This window comes from Mesoplodon densirostris, chromosome 10 (assembly GCF_025265405.1).
Source record: "Mesoplodon densirostris isolate mMesDen1 chromosome 10, mMesDen1 primary haplotype, whole genome shotgun sequence".
Lineage (NCBI taxonomy): Eukaryota > Metazoa > Chordata > Mammalia > Artiodactyla > Ziphiidae > Mesoplodon > Mesoplodon densirostris.
The window spans coordinates 108,483,839-108,506,540 of record NC_082670.1 but is presented as its reverse complement, the minus strand read 5'-3'; the positions used below and the strand labels follow the sequence as shown (position 1 = coordinate 108,506,540).

Sequence of the window (22,702 nt, the reverse complement as noted above, 5' to 3'; positions counted from 1 at the left end):
CCTGTACTTGGGTGACTATTTCCTTTCCCATGTTAGGGAAGTTTTCGACTATAATCTCTTCAAATATTTTCTCTGGTCCTTTCTCTCTCTCTCCTCCTTCTGGGACCCTTATAATGCGAATGTTGTTGCGTTTAATGTTGTCCCAGAGGTTTCCTAGGCTGTCTCCATTTCTTTTCATTCTTTTTTCTTTATTCTGTTTTGCAGCAGTGAATTCCACCATTCTGTCTTCCAGGTCACTTCTCCGTTCTTCTGCCTCAATTATTCTGCTATTGATTCCTTCAAGTGTAGTTTTCATTTCAGTTATTGTATTGTTCATCTCTGTTTGTTTGTTCTTTAATGCTTCTAGGTCTTTGTTAAACATTTCTTGCATCTTCTCGATCTTTGCCTCCATTCTTTTTCTGATGTCCTGGATCATCTTCAGTATCATGATTCTGAATTCTTTTTCTGAAAGGTTGCCTATCTCCACACTTCATTTAGTTGTTTTTTGGGGGTTTTATCTTGTTCTTTCATGTGGTACATAGCCCTCTGCCTTTTCATCTTGTCTGTCTTTCTGTGAATGTGGTTTTTGTTCCACAGGCTGCAGGATTGTAGTTCTTCTTGCTTCTGCTGTCAGCCCTGTGGTGGATCAGGCTATCTAAGAGGCTGGTGCAAGTTTTCTGATTGGACGGACTGGTACATGACTCTTTTTGAATTATGGTTTTCTTAGGGTAGTGAATTGACATTTTTACATTTCGAAGTTCTCCCATCCATGATTATGGTGTATCTTTTCACCTAATTCAGCTCCTCCTTTATGACTTTTTTTTTTTTTTTGTGGTACGCGGGCCTCTCACTGTTGTGGCTTCTCCTGTTGAGGAGCACAGGCTCCGGACGCGCAGGCTCAGCGGCCATGGCTCACAGGCCCAGCCGCTCCGCGGCACGTGGGATCTTCCCGGACTGGGGCACAAACCCGTGTCCCCTGCATCGGCAGGCGGACTCTCAACCACTGAGCCACCAGGGAAGCCCTCCTTTATGACTTTTAATAGGGTTGATTTTTTTCTTCCTGTAGTTTTTGTGGATAATTCCTGTAAAAGAATTCCTGAATATTTTAGAGTTTCAGTTGGTTTTTATAAAATATATTATTTTTCCATCAATAATGATAATGCAAGTTTGTCTGCAGACTGGCAGCCTCAGCATGACTGCAAGCTTGTTAGAAATGGGCATCTCAGGGCCACCCGAGGCTTGCTGAACCACAATGTGCATTTTATTCAGTGATTCATATGCATGTTGAAATTTGAGAAGCACTGGGTTAGAGGAATGCAGTGTTATATTTTTAAAAATCTGCTTACATGCAGTCCAATAAATAGATTCTTAGATCTGGTCCCTGATTTTTCTCACTTTCATTTATTTTTCTCTTTGTGAATTTTCTAGATGTGGTACTTCAAGACCAGGTATTTCTTTGGGAGGGGCAACCACGACAGAGATGGAGAAGTTAATTGAGAGGCCGTCGTTTAACAGCTTAACAAACTTGTTGGAAAAGCAAAAATTTCAAAGTAAGTTAGGATGGGACTTTGGAAATTTATAGTATAACTAGACCTGGAAAAGAATTATGAAATATTTCAAATTCAGGATACTTCAATAAGATTCAAATATTATTCCAAAGTGAAAACTACTACATGCAATTTTGACTTACCCGGTCCATCTCACCTCATCCATCTGTCCGTCCGTCTGTCCATCCATCCCATCCTATCCCATCCCATCCCATCCCATCCCATCCCATCCCATCCCATCCCATCCCATCCCATCCCATCCCATCCTTTCCCACTCCACCAGTATTTCTGTGCTCCTGGTCCATGGTGTTGTGTGTATGGGAAACATGAAAATCTCTAATATTGACCAGAGACTTCCAGATAAATAAATACACTTCTATGTGATAGATGCTGTGTAGGGTGGGTATGTGGGATGTGCCAGGGTGGAGAGGCTCTCTTTGGAAGATGAGAAGCCATTTGCTTCTTACGGTGGAATGAGGGAAATGGCACTCCTGAAAGCATGTGATCTGAGTGTCCGACTCCCAGCAAGGACCCTCAGGTCCCTGAATTTACCTCCTTGTTCTTGGCCTGGATCTCCTCAGCAGTGTTTCAGCAAGCGGTTGTGTTTCCAGTATGAGGTGGAAAATTCTAGAGCCGGGGCACTTGCTTCCTGTTTCCCATTCGTTGAGCTGTAACTGCTGCAAATCATTTCCTTAACCTTCAGTCAATGTGCTTTTCCCGGTTCTAGTCCAACCCTGAAGCTTCTGGAGTCAGGCTCCTCACTGGCCGTGGGAGATGTAGGAGAGTTATGTCAGTCCTGTTTTTCAGGTCCTAAAAGACTAGGAACACCTTGCAACTCCTTCCGAGTTTTCTCTTTCCAGGTTAAACAGCCTGAGTGCTTTTTAATGTCCTTTAAGCATTTTAATGAGGTTTTCAAGCCATGCTTTTTTTTTGAAGTAGAGAAAAGTACACAGAAAAATGTACAACAATGTACCCACAATTTAGGTATTAATATTTTGCCATATTTCCTTTATTTCTTTCTTGTTCCTTTTTTCTTTTCTTTCTTTCTTTTTTTTAAAAGAAATAAGAGGCTACAGATACAATTTACACGCTCTTGGCTTCCCATGCTTTTGAGAAGTGTACAGACACCCTCGCCTAGAAATCGGTGTAACCCCCCCCGCCCCCCTCTTTCTCACACGTTCACACAACATTGTAGTGATTTTTGGTTTCATGAGTTACAGAAATGTCTTCACGCATGCGTATTTAACAGCAGCTTCCTCTTTCTCTCGACTTTATTTCTGAGATTTATTGGGGTCAGTACATCTCAGTCCAGCCCCTTCTACCTCCTGTAAAGTGCCCTGTCGGGTAGTGCCCCCTTCATCCCTACAGACCCTGCTGAGGGATGTTTGAATAGTCACCAGTTTCCTGCTGTTACCAGTGTTGTGACAGCAGCCGTCCTTGCGCAGGGCTCTAGCGCACGCATCGGAAGGTGTAGGGTGCATGCCCGGCGGGGTCACGGGCGTAGGAAATGTGCTGCGACCGCTCAGGGTATGCTGCCAGTTTAGGGTCTCGGTTGTACTTCTTTGCCCTCCTGACAGCAGCCCCGAGAATTCCTGCTTCTCCACATCACCCTTGCATAGTCAGGGGCCCAGTTCCTGATTATTGGGATTGAGAGTATCTAGAATGCTTATCTGGTCAGCACTTAGGTCATTTGCCTATTCCCATTTCTTCACTTATGTCGTTCTGTTGTATTTAAATTTTTTTTCTTGTTGATCCCCAAGCCTTTTTTTTAAGGTCTTTTGAATAACTCTGCATAGTTTCAAACACTGTAAACATCACAGGCTGGGGTCTGTATCTTACCCTTTCCATTCATGTAGGGTCTTGTTGTGTACCCCGGGTATTCACCTCTTCCCATCCAGTTTGTACTTTGGTAACACTTAAGAGACCCTTCCTCAAACAGATGGCAGTCTAGTCTCCCAAGTGTTCTGCTAATGATTTTGAAGTTTTTGTTTTCCACCTTCAGTCTGCAGCTCATTTTGCATACGGCATGAAGTGCCCTATAATTGCATTTGCCGCCAGATGGATAGTCAGTATCATTGATCGACTGGTCCATCTTTTCCCACTGATTTGAAATGCCACCTCTGGCCTCTTTTAAGTCTCCCTATGTGTGTGGCTCTATTTCTGGGCTTGCCCGCAATGGTCTGTTCCATTGGTCTCTCTGTCACAGAACCTATAGCTCATGGTTTTAGTTACCCACACTTATGTGTCTTATCATCTCCTTTTTCTTCTTGATCTAAGCTGGGTGCTGAGCTGAGCATCTTATGTGCCTTTACCCACTGACTCTTCTCGATGCCCTTAGGAGGCAGGTGCTGCCCCCATTCGACAGACGGGGTTGTCGAGGCTCAGAATGGTTAAGGCGCTTTCCCTGCAAGAGGGGGAGAGCTGATTCTAGAACTTTGGTGGTTCAGCTTCAAAGCCCAACCCTCAGCGCTGCACTGAGGTTATAAGCCGACGGGGAGGAGAACTTGGGTATTGCGTGGCGCTGGCGTCGTCACAGCTGGCTCTGGGTAGTGGCGAGTGGGGGATCAGGACCCCATAATTTCCTGCTGTGTGTACCCAACGAGTGCTGTCCGCGTTGGGATGCGTCTCCCAGTTGCTGGGATAGAGCAGGAGCACAGACTGCCTCCAGGGAGCCCCCAGAGCCTTCCGCATCCCTGCCTCGAGAAGCAGCCACATACAGCCTCTGGGACAGGAGCTCCGCTGAACGTTTATTCCCTTCCTCTGATTTCACAGTTAAACGGAAAGAATCAGACGCGAGGAGGAAAAGCCAGAGGAGGAGGGAGACATCTCACGTGGAGACAGACTCCAGGCTCGCGGGCCACGGGAAGCAGGGCACGTTCGCCATGCAGCTGGCGGTGATGCCGCTCCTCGCAGGTAGCCACACCCGTTCCCAGCAGCGTCTGGTCTCCTTGACCCGTGTGGCTAGAATGCCGGTAAACAGGACACTTGCGGTGACCAAGCCCCTGCCCTACGCTCTCAGCCACCCCCGCCAGGTGGGCGTGTCTCCACTATACAGAGCGGGAAATGGAGGCGCAGCGAGTAAGCGAAGCCTGGGTTTGAACCTAGGTCTGATTCCAAAGTCCAAGCAAACATGAGAATAAGAAACGTCATGGTTTTGTTTGCTACATAAGATGCTACTTTGTATAAACACGTTCCTGCAGATTTTTACAAAGACGTCTAGTAAAGGAAATGAGGAAAGGCGACCAGTATTTATGTCCTGTCATTTACTTCTCACGACCAGCTCTGATCTTCCCAGTGAACTGGTACTGGTGGTATAGGGCGTGGTTATCATTGTCATGATTTTTTCAGGGAGGAATCAAAACTCAGAGAAGTCAAGCAGCGAAACCTGAGGGCACACAGCTCAGTGGCAGAACAGGGGTTTACTTCATTTGCTTTGCAAGATCTATCACAGTTTATAAACTCAGTTTGATAAATAATAAGTAGGTATTTATTATGTCCATATGTTTAGATAATGGAAGGCTCAGAATATATTTTGGGTAAAATTATATGACTTTGTTTTAAAAAGGGAATATGGGGGGAACCCTCTTCTTTTTCTTTTTAGAGAAAATAACTTCAAACTTATTTCACTGTGGGGTTTTTGGCCATCAGGGTGAAAGAGCGCCCCCTTCTGGCCTATCTGGAGAAACTTAGGCAGACGCGGAGGGTCAGTGAAACCCCATAGGGTCAGACTCCAGTGCCGGGGGTGCCGGGAAAATCCTTATTTCCACAAGCGCTTGGGTTGATGTCTATATGTTTTGAGGAACTACTATTAACTTTTTTGTCCACACGTTTAGATGGATTTTTGAAAATTAGTTTCACCCAAAGTGAGTTTTCAGAGACTCTTACCCACTGCTGAGCCGTGTCCAGGAGAACCGGGCCTTTCACGCAGCGGCCACATGGCCCCGCCTGGGGCAGTGACTTTGGTTCATGCTTCTTTGGTCTTGAACCCAGAAGCAACCAGTGCTGCTCCAGGTGGGTGGGCCCCGGGGGACCTGCCTGACCTCCTCCTTACTTTGCTGTGAGGGGAGGGAGATGCTGAATGGTCCTGGTCTGCCCGGTGTGACCATTTCCAGCAGGTGAAGCCAAGAGGTGCCTGGGCCTCCCCTCCGTTTAACTTGTGCTGCCATGGCCCTGTACAGTGACAGTTATTGCAAGAGTGACAAACAGACTTTGAATCCTGGCTCAGCCCTTTACCAGCAGGTCACCTGCTTTCTCTGAGTCTCAGTTTCCTCATCTGTAAAATGGGGACAATAACTCCCACCCCAGGGGGCTGTAGGAAGGATCACGAGAGATAATGTGTGTAAACGGCTTAGCGGGGAGCCCTGCACACAGCAGAACTCAGGCAGGTTACTGGTGAGGAGGTGGCAGCTGCTTCACCCGGACATCTGGGTGGGCTGCGTGTAGGGCCCTGGGCCTCCGGCAAGGGGGGCAGAAAGATCCCTGCTCCCTGGCACTGAGGCCACGGCTCGTGGTCATGAGTGCAAGTGGTTGTGGCTCAGCAGGCCCATTGTAGGTTTCTTTTTGCCATAAAATAGAATAGCATAAGATTATTCCAAAACTAGAATGATTATTTTTAGTCACCTTCAATTTAATTTTTTTTTTTTTTTTTTTTTTGCTGTACGCGGGCCTCTCACTGCTGTGGCCTCTCCCGTTGCGGAGCACAGGCTCTGGACACACAGGCTCCGCGGCCATGGCTCGCGGGCCCAGCCGCTCCGCGGCATGTGGGATCTTCCGGGATCGGGGCACGAACCCGTGTCCCCTGCATCGGCAGGCGGACTCTCAACCACTGCGCCACCAGGGAAGCCCCCAATTTAATTTTTTTAAAATAAATTATTTTATTGTATTTATTTTTGGCTGCGCTGGGTCTCCGTTGCTGCGTGCGGGCTTTCTCTAGTGGTGAGCAGGGGCTACTCTTCGTTGCGGTGTGCGGGCCTCTCATTGCAGTGGCTTCTCTTGTTGCACAGCATGGGATCTAGGCGTGTGGGCTTCAGTAGTTGCAGCACGTGGGTTCAGTAGTTGTGGCTCGCGGGCTCTAGAGCGCAGGCTCAGTAGTTGTGATGCACGGGCTTCGTTGCTCTGTGGCATGTGGGATCTTCCTGGACCAGGGCTCGAACCCATGTCTCCTGCATTGGCAGGCGGATTCTCAACCACTGCACCGCCAGGGAAGCCCCATCTTCAATTTAAGATTAGGCCGCAGACTTTGCATACCTTAGTGGTAAATATTGTTGGCCAGTAAGTGCCTAGAAAGTTTCTGTGTTTGGAGTGAACTCTTATGTTTACTGCATAGAGGAGGGGCCACACTTTTAGCCACGCAGGACTGGTTTCGACACTGGTTCTGCTGCTTATTGGCCAAGAGTCCTTGGACAATCACTTGACATCCCTGGACCTATCATGTTCAAGTCCGGCAGCTGTAGGTGCAGAAACCTTGTGGTGCCCACTCGCCCTTGCCTTGTTCCTTACGTGGGACAGTGGTTCTCACCTTGGGCACTTATGCCCCTGGGGACACTTGGCACTCTGTGAGGCATCTTTGGGTGTCACAAGTGGGAGTGGGACGCTGCTGAATGTCCCATGATGCACAGGATGGTCCTCGTGACGAATAATTATCAGTCCTCAAATGTCAGTAGTGCTGAGGTTGAGATCCCTGCCCTGGATCATGGCTGACATCACCTGAGATTTCTGAAGGTTGATATGAGTAGATGTTTGCACTAGAGAGTCCTTCTAAACTGGGCCATCTTCTATGAAAAGGCTTGCAAAGTTCTAGAACACAAATCAGAATTGGCTATGGTCTTAATGAGTCGGTTTATTGAAGAGAGTCACAGGGAGAAGTGGGGCGTCCCCAGGAGATGCCCACGGCCCAGGCAGACAGTGCACACCTCAGGCCCAGGACTTGTCCTGGAAGCAATTGCTCTTCCTGAGTGTGAGTGGTGGGGCTCTCACATGCCCTAAAAATCTATTTACCAGCATCATGAAAGAAATAGAATTGGTCTTTTTGAGCACAGACCCTGTGCTCGGAGGGGCAGTGTTCCTGACACCTTCCCGTGCTTAATCCCTTTTCATCCTCTTAACCCTGAGAAAGGTGGTATCTCTGTCCATTTTGCACACGACGAAATCGAGCCTCAGAGAGCCTCTAACTTGTTGTAGGTCACATGAAGCCTAACAGCCGGATTTAGGGTTTGAAAAATCTGCTTGCAAATCTGGAGCTTTGCTTTTTTTTTTTTTCCCCTTCACCAGTGTCTCTCCACCTGGTGAAATGTCTGGGCCCCTTTTGCGAGAAAAGTATTCTCACAGCTGCCCGTGTGCCCTGCAGTGGTCAAATCACCCACCCTTTTCTGCAGTTGCACCGTTGCACAACTGTCACAGCAGGAGGTGTGCCAGGCTGAATTTGGCTCGAATGTACCACTTGTGTTCTACGTCAGTACCTACCCTTCCCTCCCTGGATTACAGCAGTGAAAGTGACACCGCTGGGCACCAGACACAGACACTGGTGTTATTTGTTCCTGAATGTGTTCTAGTCTAAGAGAACTGCTTGGAGAAGTGCTCCAGAGCTTTCTGCAGTGAAGGACTTGTTCCGTGTCTGCTCATAGCCACACATGACTGCTGAGCGTGTGATGTGGGACTCATGTAATGAAGGAAGTGCCTTTTAATTAATTAATTTATTGGCCATGCTGCACGGCATGTGGGATCTTAGTTCCCCGACCAGGGATTGAACCTGTGCTCCCTGCAGTGGAGGCGCGGAGTCTTAACCACTGGACCAACAGGGAAGTCTGAAGGAAGTGCATTTTAAATTATATTTAATTTTAATTAATTTAAACATAAATATCCACATACGGCCAGTAACTATGGGACTCGCAGCACAAGTCTGGTGATTCTAGAATTATCTGGAGAGATTTAAAAAATCCCAGTGTGGAGGCTACAGCCCAGACCAAGCCCATGAGACTGGGGGTGGGACCCAAGCATCATTGTTCCTGATTGTAGCCTATAGATGATTCAGGAAATGCTTATATCACAAGGTGATCATCAACATTAAATCACAAAATGAAATTCTCTTAGAGAACCTATGGGACCCCAGGTGAAAAAGTGGTGCAGACATGCTGCCTGTAGATGTTTCCCAGTTATTATTTTTTAAAGCTTTCCTCTTTTTGGTGTATTTTTTTTTTTTTGTGGTACACAGGCCTCTCACTGTTGTGGCCTCTCCCATTGTGGAGCACAGGCTCCGGACGCGCAGGCTTAGCGGCCATGGCTCACGGGCCCAGCCGCTCTGCGGCATGTGGGATCTTCCTGGACCAGGGCACGAACCTGCGTCCCCTGCTTCAGCAGGCGGACTCTCAACCACTGCGCCACCAGGGAAGCCCTTTTCGGTGTAATTTTATCTTTGGCCCTCAGGTTGCCTGATTCCTCCTGTGCTGGTCTCGGGGCTGTTCTGAATAACATTCTAACGCTGTGTGTATCTCCCTGCAGGATGGCAAACTGTTGTGAGTCGTGGCAGTGGAAGGTCGGCCAACGTCTTAGATTGTTTTTTGACACTGAAAACAGAAGTTCCCCTCATGACTGAAGAGCAAAAGCGGGACTTAAACCCCCTGACCATAGAGGTCAAGTGTGTTTCCTGCCTTCCATCACGGTCTGTGTCCTTCAGTGAACTAGAGGTAAGAGTGAGCCAGGCCAGCTGGTTTGAGAGCTGCTTTCCCCAGCCATCTGCCCATCACCTTTCACCCCTCACCTGCAATGTTCCTACATGAGAAGTATGATCATCAACCCCATTTCCTCATTTAGGATCTCACAGCCAGACAGCAAAGAGATTAGGTTCCTGGGATCAGGAGTTACCAAGTGTGAGGTCTCCTCTGCTACACCACAGGGTTCTTCAGGTGCAGGTAGCGACCCTCCACTCAGGAGGAGCTCTATGCTTCCTTGTTACAGCAGCGGTGCTCGCCTAGTGCTCACTTATTTTGAACCAGCCAGTTTAGTGCTGGTGTTTACCTTGCGAGTCCCCAGTTCCTCTCCTGGTGGGTCCCTGTCCCTGGATTCTGTGGCTTGCTCTTGCTTTGTTTCCTCTTTGATTTTGCTGGAGCACATCCTCCTGTAGCTTTCTGAGAAGAGGTTAATGGGAGATACTTGTTTTATGATCTCTTATGCCTGAAAATATCCTTATTCTACCCTTATACTTGATTGATAGTTAGGGTATAGAATTGTAGGTTAAAAAGTCATTTTCCTTCAGTTAAAAAAAATTTTTTTATTGGAGTATAGTTGATTTACAATGTTGTGTTAGTTTCAGGTACACAGTAAAGTGTATCAGTTATACATATACACATATCCACCCTTTTTACATTCTTTTCCTATATAGATAATTACAGAGTATTGAGTAGAATTCCCTGTGCTATACAACAGCTCCTTGTTGTTATCTATTTTATATATAGTGGTGTGATCTCCCAATCCCAATCTCCCAATTTATCCCTCCCCCCTCTCCCCTGGTAACCATAAGTTTGTTTTCTACATCTGTGACTCTATTTCTGTTTTGTAAATAAGTTCATTTGTACCATTTTTAAGATTCCACAAATAAGCAATATCGTATGATATTTGTCCTTCTCTGTCTGACTTACTTCACTTAGGATAATCTCTAGGTCCATCCGTGTTGCTGCAAATGGCATTATTTTATTCTGTTTAATGGCTGAGTAATATTCCATTGTGTATATGTACCACAACTTCTTTATCCACTCCTGGATAAATTATCCATCCATCGATGGACAATTAGGTTTCTTCCATGTCCTAGCTGTTGTAACCAGAGCTGCAATGAACACTGGGGTACATGTATCTTTTTTTTATGTATATAAATTTATTTATTTATTTATTTATTTATTTTTGGCTGCATTGGGTCTTTGTTGCTGCATGCAGGCTTTTCTCTAGTTGCGGCAAGCAGGAGCTATTCTTCATTGCGATGCACAGGCTTCTCGTTGCGGTGGCATCTCTTGTTGTGGAGCATGGGCTCTAGGTGCATGGGCTTCAGTAGCTGTGGCACGCGGGCTCAGTAGTTCTGGCTTGCGGGCTCTAGAGCACAGGCTCAGTAGTTGTGGCGCACGGGCTTAATTGCTCTGTGGCATGTGAGATCTTCCTGGACCAGGGCTCGAACCCATGTCCCCTGCATTGGCAGGTGGATTCTTAACCACTGTGCCACCAGGGAAGCCCCATGTATCTTTCTGAATTACAGTTTTCTCCGGATATACGCCCAGTAGTGGGATTGCTGGGTCATATGGTAGCTTTATTTTTAGTTTTTTAAGGAACCTCCATACTCTTCTCCATAGTGGCTGCACCAATTTATATTCTCACCACCAGTGTAGGAGGGTTCCCTTTTCTCCACACCCTCTCCAGCATTTATTGTTCACAGATTTTTTTGATGATGGCCATTCTGACTGGTGTGAGGTGATACCTCATTGTATTTTTGATTTGCATTTCTCTGATAATTAGAGATGTTGAACATCTTTTCACGTGCTTTTTGGCCATCTGTATGTATTCTTTAGAGAATTGTCTGTATGGATCTTCTGTCCAATTCTGTCCAATTGGGTTGTTTTTTTTTTTTTTGATATTGAGCTGCATGAGCTGTTTGTATATTTTGGAGATTAATCCTTTGTTTGTCTTTTCGTTTGCAAATATTTTCTCCCATTCTGTGGGTTGTCTTTTTGTTTTGTTTTTGATTCCCTTTGCTGTGCAAAAGCTTTTAAGTTTAATTAGGCTCAATTTGTTTATTTTTTGTTTTTATTTTCATTACTCTAGGAGGTGGATCCAAAAAGATATTTCTGCAATTTATGTCAGAGAGTGTTCTGCCTATGTTTTCCTCTAAGAGTTTAATAGTATCTGGTCTTACATTTAGGTCTTTAATCCATTTGGGTTTATTTTTGTGTATGGTGTTAAGGAGTGTTCTAATTTCATTCTTTTCCATGTAGTTGTCCAGTTTTTCCAGCACCACTTATTGAAGAGACTGTTTTTTCTCCATTTTATATCCTTGCCTCATTTGTCACAGATTAGGTGACCATAGGTGCATGGGTTTATTTCTGGGCCTTCTATTCAGATCCATTGATCTATATTTCTGTTTTTGTGCCAGTACCATACTGTTTTGATTACTGTAGCTTTGTAGTATAGTCTGAAGTCAGGGAGTGTGATTCCTCCAGCTCCGTTTTTCTTTCTCAATATTGCTTTGGCTATTTGGGGTGTTTTGTGTTTCGATACCAATTAAAAATTTTTTTGTTCTAGTTCTGTGAAAAATGCCATTAGTAATATAATAGGGATTGTATTGAATCTAGATTGCCAAGGTGACTATCTATAAAAAGGTCTGCTTGAAAAGCTGGCCCTTCACAGGTGTCTAGGAACTTGAATCGTTCTCTAATGAGAGTGGTTCCTGGGCCTGACTGTTTCTGCCAACAGTACTGACCATGCTTTCCTCCAGGGCACCTGGCGTATTGGGACACAGGCTGGGGGAGCCTAGTACCACCCCCAATCAAAACCCTGGGTGCTAGGTCTCCAGTGAGCTCCCTGGTGGACAGTGCGTCACCTGAGTTGTCACAGTCAGTTGTGCAGGAGCTCAGTGCATCCTGGGACACACAGGAGGAGGCCATGGGGAGATGGTGCTTGTCCCCCTGCTTTGCCTCGCAGCCCTTTTCCCTTTTCAGGTTTTTCCTGGTCTCCTCTGGCCTTTGTGAAGCCCAGCTGTGGGTCTGACCACAGCTGAGTCCTGAGGTTCTCCTAGAGAATCACGGATCTGGGGGTGGCCCCGGGGCCACCGACTCAGCAGTGTTTTCCTGCTTTGTGGGTCGCCGTCCCTGTTTGTACAGTCCTTGTTTCCTCAAGTTGGTTTTTCTGTTTGCTTGGTCTCCATCGTCACATCTGTCTTAATCCCCTGGTTCACTGCTCATAGGTAAGAGTGGGGGCCTCAAAAGCAGCCTTGGGTGCCGAGCGGGCTTGTGGGTTCTGAGCCTCATGCTGCGGTGGCCTGGGTGGGCTGGTGGTGGGGAGACCTCAAAGTTGATCTCTGGAGGTCTCTCCCAGTTGCCCGCCTGGAGGGTAAGGGTCTGGTAGCCAAGGGATGAAAAGGACGTGGGGTCTGCATTGGATGGTCCGTGAGCATTTGGTCACTGAATACATCTGGTTTGGATAGGAGCCGAATGCCATCAGCTGTCCCTCATTCCAGAGACCCTCTGGTTTTTTAATTTTTAAAATAGCAAGCAGAAAAGTAAAAATATCCTACAGAATATCCTACAGAATCGACTATTTTCTCTTGATGTACAGTTCTGTAAATTTCAATTCATGTGTGGATCAGTGTTCTCACCACCACAGTGAGGATATAGAACACCTCTACGACCGCACCCCCCAAACTCTTTTGTACTAGCCCTTTATGACCACATCTTCCCCACCCGCACTCCCGGCAACCGCAGATGTGTTCGTCATGATAGTTTTAACTTTTGAAGATTGTCGTACAGATGGGGTTATATGTTGTGTAACATCCACACTGACAACCTATGCTCCAGCAGGGAACAACACGTACAGCCTCCTTCACTCAGAACGATGCTGGCGAGATTCCTGCAAGCTAGAATTCATCCCTTTTTGCTGCTGAGTCGTATTCTGCAGCTGGATGTAACCCCAGTCTGTCTGTCCGTTAACCCATGGAGGATGTTTAGGTTGTTTCTGGTTTGGGGCAGTTACGAATACAGCTGCTAAAACATCTGTGTACGTGCTTTTGTGTGAACATAAGCCTTCAGTTCTTTAGGATAGATGCCCACAAGTGGGTTTCCTGAGCTCTGTGGAGAGGCTATGGCTGCATTCTCACCAGTGGTGTGCGAGGGTTCCAGCTGCTCCTTATCCTCCCCAGAACTTGGTATTGTCAGTGTTTTATTTTTAATTTTGGCCACTCTAATGAGTATGCAGTGTTATCTCATCGGGGTTTACCATGCATTTCCCTGATGCAGAGTTATGTGGCGCATCTTTTAATCTGCTTATCTGCCACGTTATGGCCCCTTTGGTGAAGTGTCAATTCAAGTATTTGCCCACATTTCAACTGAGTTCTTTTTTTAAAAATAAAGTTATTTATTTTTGGCTGCATTGGGTTTTCTTTGCTGTGCACGGGCTTTCTCTATTTGCGGCGAGTGGGGACTACTCTTTGTTGCAGTGCATGGGCTTCTCATTGTGTTGGCTTCTCTTGTTGTGGAGCGTAGGCTTCAGTAGCTGTGGCTCACTGGTTCCAGAGCGCAGGCTCAGCAGTTGTGGCACACGGGCTTAGTTGCTCCGTGGCATGTGGGATCTTCCCGGACCAGGGTCCGAACCTGTGTCCCCTGCATTGGCAGGCGGATTTCTAACCACTGTGCCACCAGAGAAGTTCTCAACTGAGTACTTAGTTTTCCTGTTGTTGAGTTGAGAGTTTTTAAATCTATTCTGGATACAAGTCCTCTTTTGGATATATTCTTCACAAATATTTTTTCCCAATCTGTAGTCTGCCTTTTTATTCTCTTATTTTAATTTTGATGAAGTCCAAATTATACGTTTTCTATGGATTGTGTTTTTGTGTCACATCTAAGAACTCTGCCTAACCCCTGGTGACAGGGGTTTTCTTCTATATGTTTATAGTTTTACGTTTGGATCTATAGTCAATTTTGAGTTAATTTATGTATAAGGTTTAAGTTAATGTTCATTTTTTTGCATACACATGACTGTTCCAACACCATTTGTGGAAAAGACTTTTTTCATTGAATTTCTTTTGCATTTCTGACAAAAATAAGTTGGCTGTACAGGTAGAGGTCTATTTCTGGATCCTTTATTCTTCTTTTTCAAAATTGTGTTAGCTCTTCCAGTTTCTTTGCCCTTTCATATAAATTTTAGAATCAGCTTGTCTCTACCTACAAAAACTTGTGCTGGGATTTTGCTTGGCTTTGCATTAAATCCATAGATCAGTCTGGGGAGAACTGACGTCTTACTGTGTTGAGCCTTCCAACCCCTGAATTCAGTGTGCCTCTCCATTAGTTTAGGTCTCCTCTTTTCTCTCTCATTAGTGTTTTGAAGCTCTCAGGACCCTGTATTCATTTGCCTGCACAACAAACTAACAGCCTCCCGCCAAGCAGTAGGGGAGGGGAGGGCACTTGGGCCGGGTGGCTTCTCGGGACTCGCAGCAGTTCCCTTGCTGGGCTGTTTCCTGTGACCCCCAGATCCAGAGCTGCTGGGTCCTGGCAGTTCCTAAGTCTTTTGAGGATTTTGCAGAGAATGTGGCTGGTTCTCAGCTTCTCCATTACATGCTTGGGATTTGGCTTCCTCACCTGTGCTGTGTCTGCACCACTTGCTCATAACTGTCCCAGCCCTCATGGTGGCTTCTGTTCTCTTCTCCTTGTCCTTGTATATTTATGTCTTTAAAAAAATTCCCTGTGGTTTTCGGGGAGTTTGGTGAGGGGTGTAACCATATGTGTGTGTTCAGTCTGCCACTTGAACCACATGACCTGATGTTTAGTTCATGTCCCCAGTGGGCTGAAGTTGCCCGCACAAGGGACCATGATGTCAGCGTCCCCGGCACCTAGCCCAGGGCCTGGTACAAACAGGAGCTCGGTGACCATCAGTCAAGCATGAGAGCCAAGGAACAGGACATTTTGATACACTGTTTGTATCACAGTTCATCTGTTTGAAGAGGATTCCCCTTACTCAGATTTTCAGTTGCCTCCCCAGCTGCTGCCACTGCAAACAGATTACAGGTTGGGAACTTGAACTTGCCGGAGGGCAGGTCCAGGAGAGAAACGCAATAGGGGGTTTCCTTCCACTCTTTCTGTCTCATGGGGTTCCCCCACCCCATTCCTTGGAACAGAAAGAGAGCTCTGTCTCTCCACGCCTGGTGCATAATTCTGGGATTCAGGCTTCCTTTGTGTCTAGTCTGGGACATGCAGGAAGAGAATAAAACCCAGGAAACTCACTGGGTTTGGTCTCTTTCTCCAATCTGCCCACTGCCTTTTACTTTTCAAAAGCTGCTCCGTGCATCTCTCTAGGGTTTTTTTATTCTTTAATATTTATTTATTTATTTAGGCTGTGCCGGATCTTAGTTGCGGCACACGGGACCTTCGTTGTGGCATGCGGGCTTCTTAGTTACGGCATGTGGACTCTTAGTTGAAACATGCTTTCTGTTGTACTCAGTGGGAGGTGCAGGGTGGGTGTGCTTATTCCGTTTAACCAGATTTGAAAGCTCCTCTTTTATTTTTCTTTAGAATATCTATTCTTTTTATTAATATATTGTGGATACAAGTCCTTTGTCAGATATATATGCATTGTACATATTTTCTGCCCATCTGGAGCTTGACTTTAATTTTCTTAACAGTGTCTTTGATGAAGTCCATCGTATCAACTTTTTCTGTTATGATTAGTGCTTTTTGTGTCAGATCAAATAAATCTTTTTTCCACCCCAAGTTTATGAAGATACTACCCTGTCTTTTCTTCTAGGAGAGGTATGATTTTAGCTTTTACGTTTAGGTCTGTGATTCCTTTAGAATTCATTGCATTTGCCTAACCATAAAAATGGTAAATTTCTTCATTTAGATTTTCTTTAATTTCTCTCTGCAATGTTTTGTAGTTTCCAGTGTACAGGTCTTACACATCTTTCATTTCTTCCTGAGCATTTTATGTTTTGATGCTGTTGTAGGTGATATTTAAAAATTTTCAGTTTTAGAATTTTCATTGCTAGTAAATAGAATTATGATAGTTTTGACCTTGATGATATACTTTTACTTTTTAAAAACCAAACAAATAGATTTATTTTATGTACCTGATCATTCTAATACCTGTGCCTTTGTACATCTGGTTTTGCTAGTGGTACCTTTTTCCCTTAGGTGTTTTGTGATTTTTACTATGATCCCATGTTCGATGGAACTTTCTCTGTGGGAATTCTTTGAGGCCTAGGTTGGAAGTGGATTTCTCCAGAAGGTTTTCTTAATTATTTCTGCCAGGTACCTGGGAGCCCTACCAACCCAGGATTATTTTTAAATAAAATTTCAGCATGAATGGTAAAAGAAATAATAAAATAAATAGTACCCTTGGAGTATGCATTCGGACCACACACTTGTGTAACGGTGAGCTTCTGATGATAAAGTTGTAGCATGCATAAGGTTTCCTGTTTCTGTCCCGACACAGCCCTGCCCCTCACCTCCAGCTCAGCCTGCGAGTCCTCTTAAACCCAGACCCAAGTTCTGCTTGGTCACTTTATATGCTAAAGCTGAGCCGTGCCAGCCCTCCAGATGCGTGTCTGGGAAACACGGATTCTCGGTTCTAAAAGCCACTCCTCTCCACACTTTCTGTGCCCGGCCATGGGACGGGAAGAAGGCACAGGGCCTGTCCTCGTGGCACTGGCCATCCGGGGGAAGTAGTTGCTTCAGCTGCCAGCTCAGCGCTGTACACATGGCTCTCGGGCCTCACAGTGGCCTTGCAGAGTGGGCTCTGTCCTTGGGGTTTGTGAATGAGGAATCACAGGCCACAGGGGCTGCAGGGACTGCCGGGGGTGAGCCTGGGGCCAGGATTTGAGCCCCTGGGTGGGGGCCACCTGGAGGGGAGGGGGGCCGGCAGGGCGTGCCCGCGGCTGCGCCCGTGACCGCTGCCCCTGTTCTCTCGCAGCGGCTGTGCACACCCGTGTACTGCAGGTACCAGTTCCACAGGACCCCAGTGCACAGGACTGAGGGCCAGCCCCATGGGACCCACGTCTACTTCCAGGACATCAACGTCATCTTCCTTGGGGCCATGCACCCCAGCGACCTGAGGGAATACCTGGAGGGCCCCCCCATGGTGGTGGAAGTTCATGACCGGGACCGCAAGTCAGAGGGGTATTCCCGCAAGCCTGCCCTGTTTGGGGAGGACCCACTGGATTCGTACCTCAACCTCCAGACCCTAATTTCCCCGGAAGAGACGGAGAACAACCCCTTTGAAACCCAGGATAAGATGTGGGACCCTTACGGGGTTGCCCAGGTCAGCTTTGCCGACCTCCTCCTTGGCCACAAGTACTTGAACCTGGCCGTCCCCGTCCACAGCTGCGAGCCCAAGGCCATGCGCCTCGGCCATGACAGCAGGAGCAGGAAGGTGGTGGGGTTGCGGGTGCCCGGAGACGGCCTGCAGCATGGCCCAATGCCCCCGGGCGACTACCTGGAGGCCAGCTGCCTGCTGAAGCTGCGGGTGGATGTGGCGGTGCCTCTACGGGCCTGGACTGAGGCCCTGGACGCCAATCCCACGGCCTCCCAGTTTGGCCGCGTCATCTTCGTGTTCACCTCCAGTAAGCCCTCACTCCTGCACGGCCTCCTGCAGGACATCACCGTGATCAACGCCGCGGCCCTGGGCCTGGACTCCTGCCAGCAGATCCTGTCCGCCTTGAAAATGCGGGCGAAGATCCAGGAGCGGCCAGACCTGGATGTGCTCACCGGCTTCCACCTGCTGGATGGGCGGGGCCACCTCCTCATCCTGGAGGGCTTGGCCGACCGGGGCCTGGGGCGGCTGTGGGAGAGCCACCAGAGCCGGTAGGTAGGTCGCCGCATTTCTGGGTGGGGAGGGGTGGCCGAGCTCAGGTTCCGTGATGCCGACTATGGGAGGGGCCTGTTGATTCGATGTCTCTCGGGGTTTGTATAAGGCACTTCACAGAGCTCAGCAACTGGGAGAGCCGCTTGCCTTTGGTTGAAGCGAAGACTTCAGGGGTATATGGAAGGGAGGCTGGTTCAGGAAACTGGGTCCTGCCTTCAGACTCCCGAGGCGCCCTCCCAGCCAGTGGGGAGCAGAGTGTCCTGCACGGCCCTGAGAGGAACACCACAAGGACACAGACATCAGCTCGTCCCGAGGGAGACGGGGCAGATTATCGTGAGGCTGGAGGGCTGCTTGTGCTGCAGAAGTCCCCTTCCCTGGAGGCCCAGGCGCCCCCGACGGCCGCCCCCTGGAGATGTTGCAGAGGCAACGGAAGTGTCCCTTTCTGGGCCGCAGCAGGTGGCCCCTCGTGGTCCTTCCATTCTTTAGTTTTGGTGACGGGATAACTCTCTTTTTCTTCCATGATTTGCAGCTATTGTAGTTTGGATCAACAGGGCCTTCCTTCTCTACTCTGGAGGCACCCCCGTCTGTTCTCAGAGCTCAGATGCCCCATGACTCAGATGCTGACAACAGCAGGGTGTCCAGATGTTGACTCTGTCCACCCAGGGTGGGGCCTGACTTGATGTGCTGATGGCCAAGAGCATGGGGGCAGGGGAGGCAGGGAGGCTGCCTCATGGCTGGTTATCCTCCCAGGAGAACTGAAAGCATGCATACACACAAAAAAGTGCACATGGATGTTCATAGCACTGTTATTTATAATAATCAGAAAGTGAAACAACTCAAATGTCCATCAGCTGATGAACAAAACATCCATACCATGGAATAATATTCAGCCATCAAAAAGGAATGAAGTATTGATACAGATACTTCAACATGGATGAACCTTAAAAACATTATGCTAGGGGACTTCCCTGGTGGTATACTGGGTAAGACTCGTGCTCCCAATACAGGGGGCCCGGGTTTGATCCGTGGTCCGGGAACTAGATCCCTCATGCATGCCACAACTAAGAGTTCGCATACCACAGCTAAGGAGCCTGCGAGCTGAAACTAAGGAGCCCGCCTGCTGCAACTAAGGAGCCCATGACCCGCAACTAAGGAGCCTGTGAGCTGAAACTAAGGAGCCCGCCTGCTTCAACTGAGACCTGGTTCAACCAAAACAAACAAACAAACAAAAACTCATTATGCTAAGTGACCTGGAGGGCATTGTGCTAAGTGAAATAAGACAGAGAAAGACAAACACTGTATGTTATCACCTACAAATGGAATCTAAAAAATAAACTAGTGAATACAACAAAAAAAGAAACAGACTCACAGAGAGGACAAACTAGTGGTTACCAGTGGGGAGAGGGAAGGGGAGAGGGGCAAGATAGGGGTAGGGGAGGAAGAGGTACAGACTATTGTATATAAAATAAATAAGCTACAAAGATCTATTGTACAGCACAGTACAATATTTTGTAGTAACTATAAATGGAGCATAATCTATAAAAATTTTGAATCACTATGTTGTACACCTAAAACTAATATTGTAATCAACTATGCCTCAATTAAAAATTATGCTAATAGGGACTTCCCTGGTGGCACAGTGGTTAAGAATCCGCCTGTCAGTGTAGGGGACGCGGGTTTGATCCCTGGTCCAGGAAGATCCCACATGCCGCGGAGCAACTTAGCCCGTGCGCCACAACTACTGAAGCCTGCACGCCTAGAGCCCATGCTGCACAACAAGAGAAGCCACCAAAGTGAGAAGCCCACGCACCACAACGAAGAGTAGCCCCCCACTCGCCGCAACTAGAGAAAGCCAGCGTGCAGCAACAAAGACCCACCGCAGCCAAAAATAAATAAATTTAAATTTTATGCTAATAAAAGGAGCCAGACATAAAAGGCTACCTATTATACGATTCCATTTATATGAAATGTCTAGAATAGTCAAGTCCATAGAGATAGATCAGTGGTTTCCAAGGTCCGAGAGGAGGGATGCAGGAGAAGTGGGGAGTGATGAAAATGTTCTAGGATTAGATGGTGTTTGTGGTTGCACAACATTGGGAGTATACTAAAACCGCTGAATTGTACACTTATTTTCGGGGGGGGTATACTATTTTATTCAAATTTAAATTTCACCATCATATACTGAACTTAAGTATATGCTGGCCCTGTGTTTAGATTTTTGAAATAAAGGTGGACAGACAGCTTTAAGGATGCAATGTATTAAACACTGTACAATATATTAAACAATTAGAGAAAATCTAGGGGTGCTATAACTCTATATACCTTTGTACATTGAGTGGCGTTAAGTATAGGGACAAGCCCAGCACCTGGAGGAAAAGCCTGTTGAGGACCGAACAGAGGCCCTCGGCTGCTGTCAGAATCTCCCCTTGACTTTCAACAAACCAAGGAGTCTGTCCGTGTACAGAAACCACTGAATCCGGGGCAAACAGTAACAGGATAAATGTTAAGGAATTGGCTCTTGGCAGTTAGGACTCTGGGGGCTGGTGTGAAGCACACGGGGCTGGCTAGAGCTGGGACCTGTTGCAGCTCAAGTCTGGGATCTGTAGGTCAGAGCAGCAATCAATTCTAAAGACAGAATGGTGAGTGCATTCTGCAAAAGCCCCCAGGGTTTGCCGACAAGTTCCTGGGATGCTCTCCTCAAATGGCAGGAATCGTACACTTCCAAAGAGTGAACTTCATGGTGTGTAGGAAAGAACTTGGCCTTGCTCAGGAGAGGTCTGGCTTTTGCCCTTGGCTTCTGGGAGGTGATCTGTGTCATGCCTGATAGGAGTGTCTTTGGTTAGGTTGGGGGCTGACCACACTGGATCTTAGGCTGAAGCCTCACCAGAGAGTCACAGGATGGAGGTTGGTGGGGCCGGAAAGACCAACAGTGTGACTTAGGGCAGGGGCTTTGGGTCATGCAGTGTCCTGGGCATGTTTTTGTGTGGATGCATACTTTCAGTTCTCCTGGGCAGATAACCAGCCACGAGGTAGCCTCCCCCTGCCCACCACCCCCTGCTGTGCTCTTGGCCATCAGCACATCAAGACATGCCCCCTCCTGACATGGAGACTCAGATTATTGTGGGCCATCAATCAATCAATCAGTCATTAATGGAGCCCCAATAAAAACTCTGGATACCAAGGCTAGGGGGAGCTACTCTGTGTAGTGATTCTTTCATCATCTTAAAAATACCTTTTCCAAAGAAAAAGTTTTGAATTTTGATAGAGTCCAATTTATTGATTATTTTTTCTTTTATACAGTATGCTTTTATTTATTTATTTATTTATTTATTTTTTTTTTGCGGTATGCGGGCCTCTCACTGTTGTGGCCTCCCCCGTTGCGGAGCACAGGCTCCGGACGCGCAGGCTCAGCGGCCATGGCTCACGGGCCCAGCCGCTCCGCGGCATATGGGATCCTCCCAGACCGGGGCACGAACCCGTATCCCCTGCATTGGCAGGCGGACTCTCAACCACTTGCGCCACCAGGGAGGCCCCAGTATGCTTTTAGAGACATGTTTAAGAATTCTTCACAAAGCCTTAGGTCTTGAGTATTTTTTCTCTGTTTTCTTCTAAAAGATTCATGGTTTTATGGTTTACTTTTAAGTTTATGATTCATTTTGAGTTAATTTTTGTATAAAGTTCAAGGTTTAGATTGAGATTTTCCCTTTTTTTTTTTTGTGGTATGCAGGCCTCTCACTGTTGTGGCCTCTCCCACTGTGGAGCATAGGCTCTGTACGCACAGACCCAGTGGCCATGGCTCATGGGCCCAGCTGCTCCGCGGCACGTGGGATCCTCCCAGACCGGGTCATGAACCCGTGTCCCCTGCATCGGCAGGTGGACTCTCAACCACTGCACCACCAGGGAAGTCCTGTTGGAAGATTTTTAATAGCAGTTTCAATTTCATTACTAGTGATTGGTCTGTTCATATATTCCGTTTCATCCTGGTTCAGTCTTAGAAGGTTATACCTTTCTAAGAATTTGTCCATTTCTTCCAGGTTGTCCATTTTATTGGCATAGAGTTGCTTGTAGTAGTCTCTTAGGATGCTTTGTATTTCTGCGGTGTCTGTTGTAACTTCTCCTTTTTCATTTCTAATTTTATTGATTTGAGTCCTCTCCCTCTTTTTCTTGAGGGGTCTGGCTAATGGTTTATCAATTTTGTTTATCTTCTCAAAGAATCAGCTTTTAGTTTTATTGATCTTTGCTATTGTTTTCTTTGTTTCTATTTCATTTATTTCTGCTCTGGTCTTTATGAGTTCTTTCCTTCTGCTAACTTTGGGTTTCGTTTGTTCTTCTTTCTCTAGATCCTTTAGGTGTAATGTTAGATTGTTTACTTGAGATTTTTCTTGTTTCTTGAGTTAGGCTTGTATAGCTATAAACTTCCCTCTTAGAACTGCTTTTGCTGCATCCCATAGGTTTTGGATTGTCGTGTTTTCATTGTCATTTGTTTCTAGGTATTTTTTGATTTCCTCAGTGATCTCTTGGTTACTTAGTAACGTATTGCTTAGCCTCCATGTGTTTGTGTTTTTTACGTTTTTTTCCCCTGTAACTCATTTCTAATCTCATAGCATTGTGGTCAGAAAAGATGCTTGATATGA

At 46.8% G+C, this 22,702-nt stretch overlaps 1 protein-coding gene across 1 annotated transcript in view; it reads left to right on the top strand.

Annotated features, from left to right (window-relative positions):
• Positions 1-22,702, top strand: part of CFAP92 (cilia and flagella associated protein 92 (putative)) — a 278,953-nt gene that overhangs the window by 18,012 nt on the left and 238,239 nt on the right. Inside the window, exons 6-9 of the mRNA XM_060111509.1 lie at positions 1,408-1,529; positions 4,299-4,439; positions 9,024-9,208; positions 17,178-18,067. Coding sequence (XP_059967492.1) covers positions 1,408-1,529; positions 4,299-4,439; positions 9,024-9,208; positions 17,178-18,067 — 1,338 coding nt within the window. The remainder of the gene's footprint in view (positions 1-1,407; positions 1,530-4,298; positions 4,440-9,023; positions 9,209-17,177; positions 18,068-22,702) is intronic.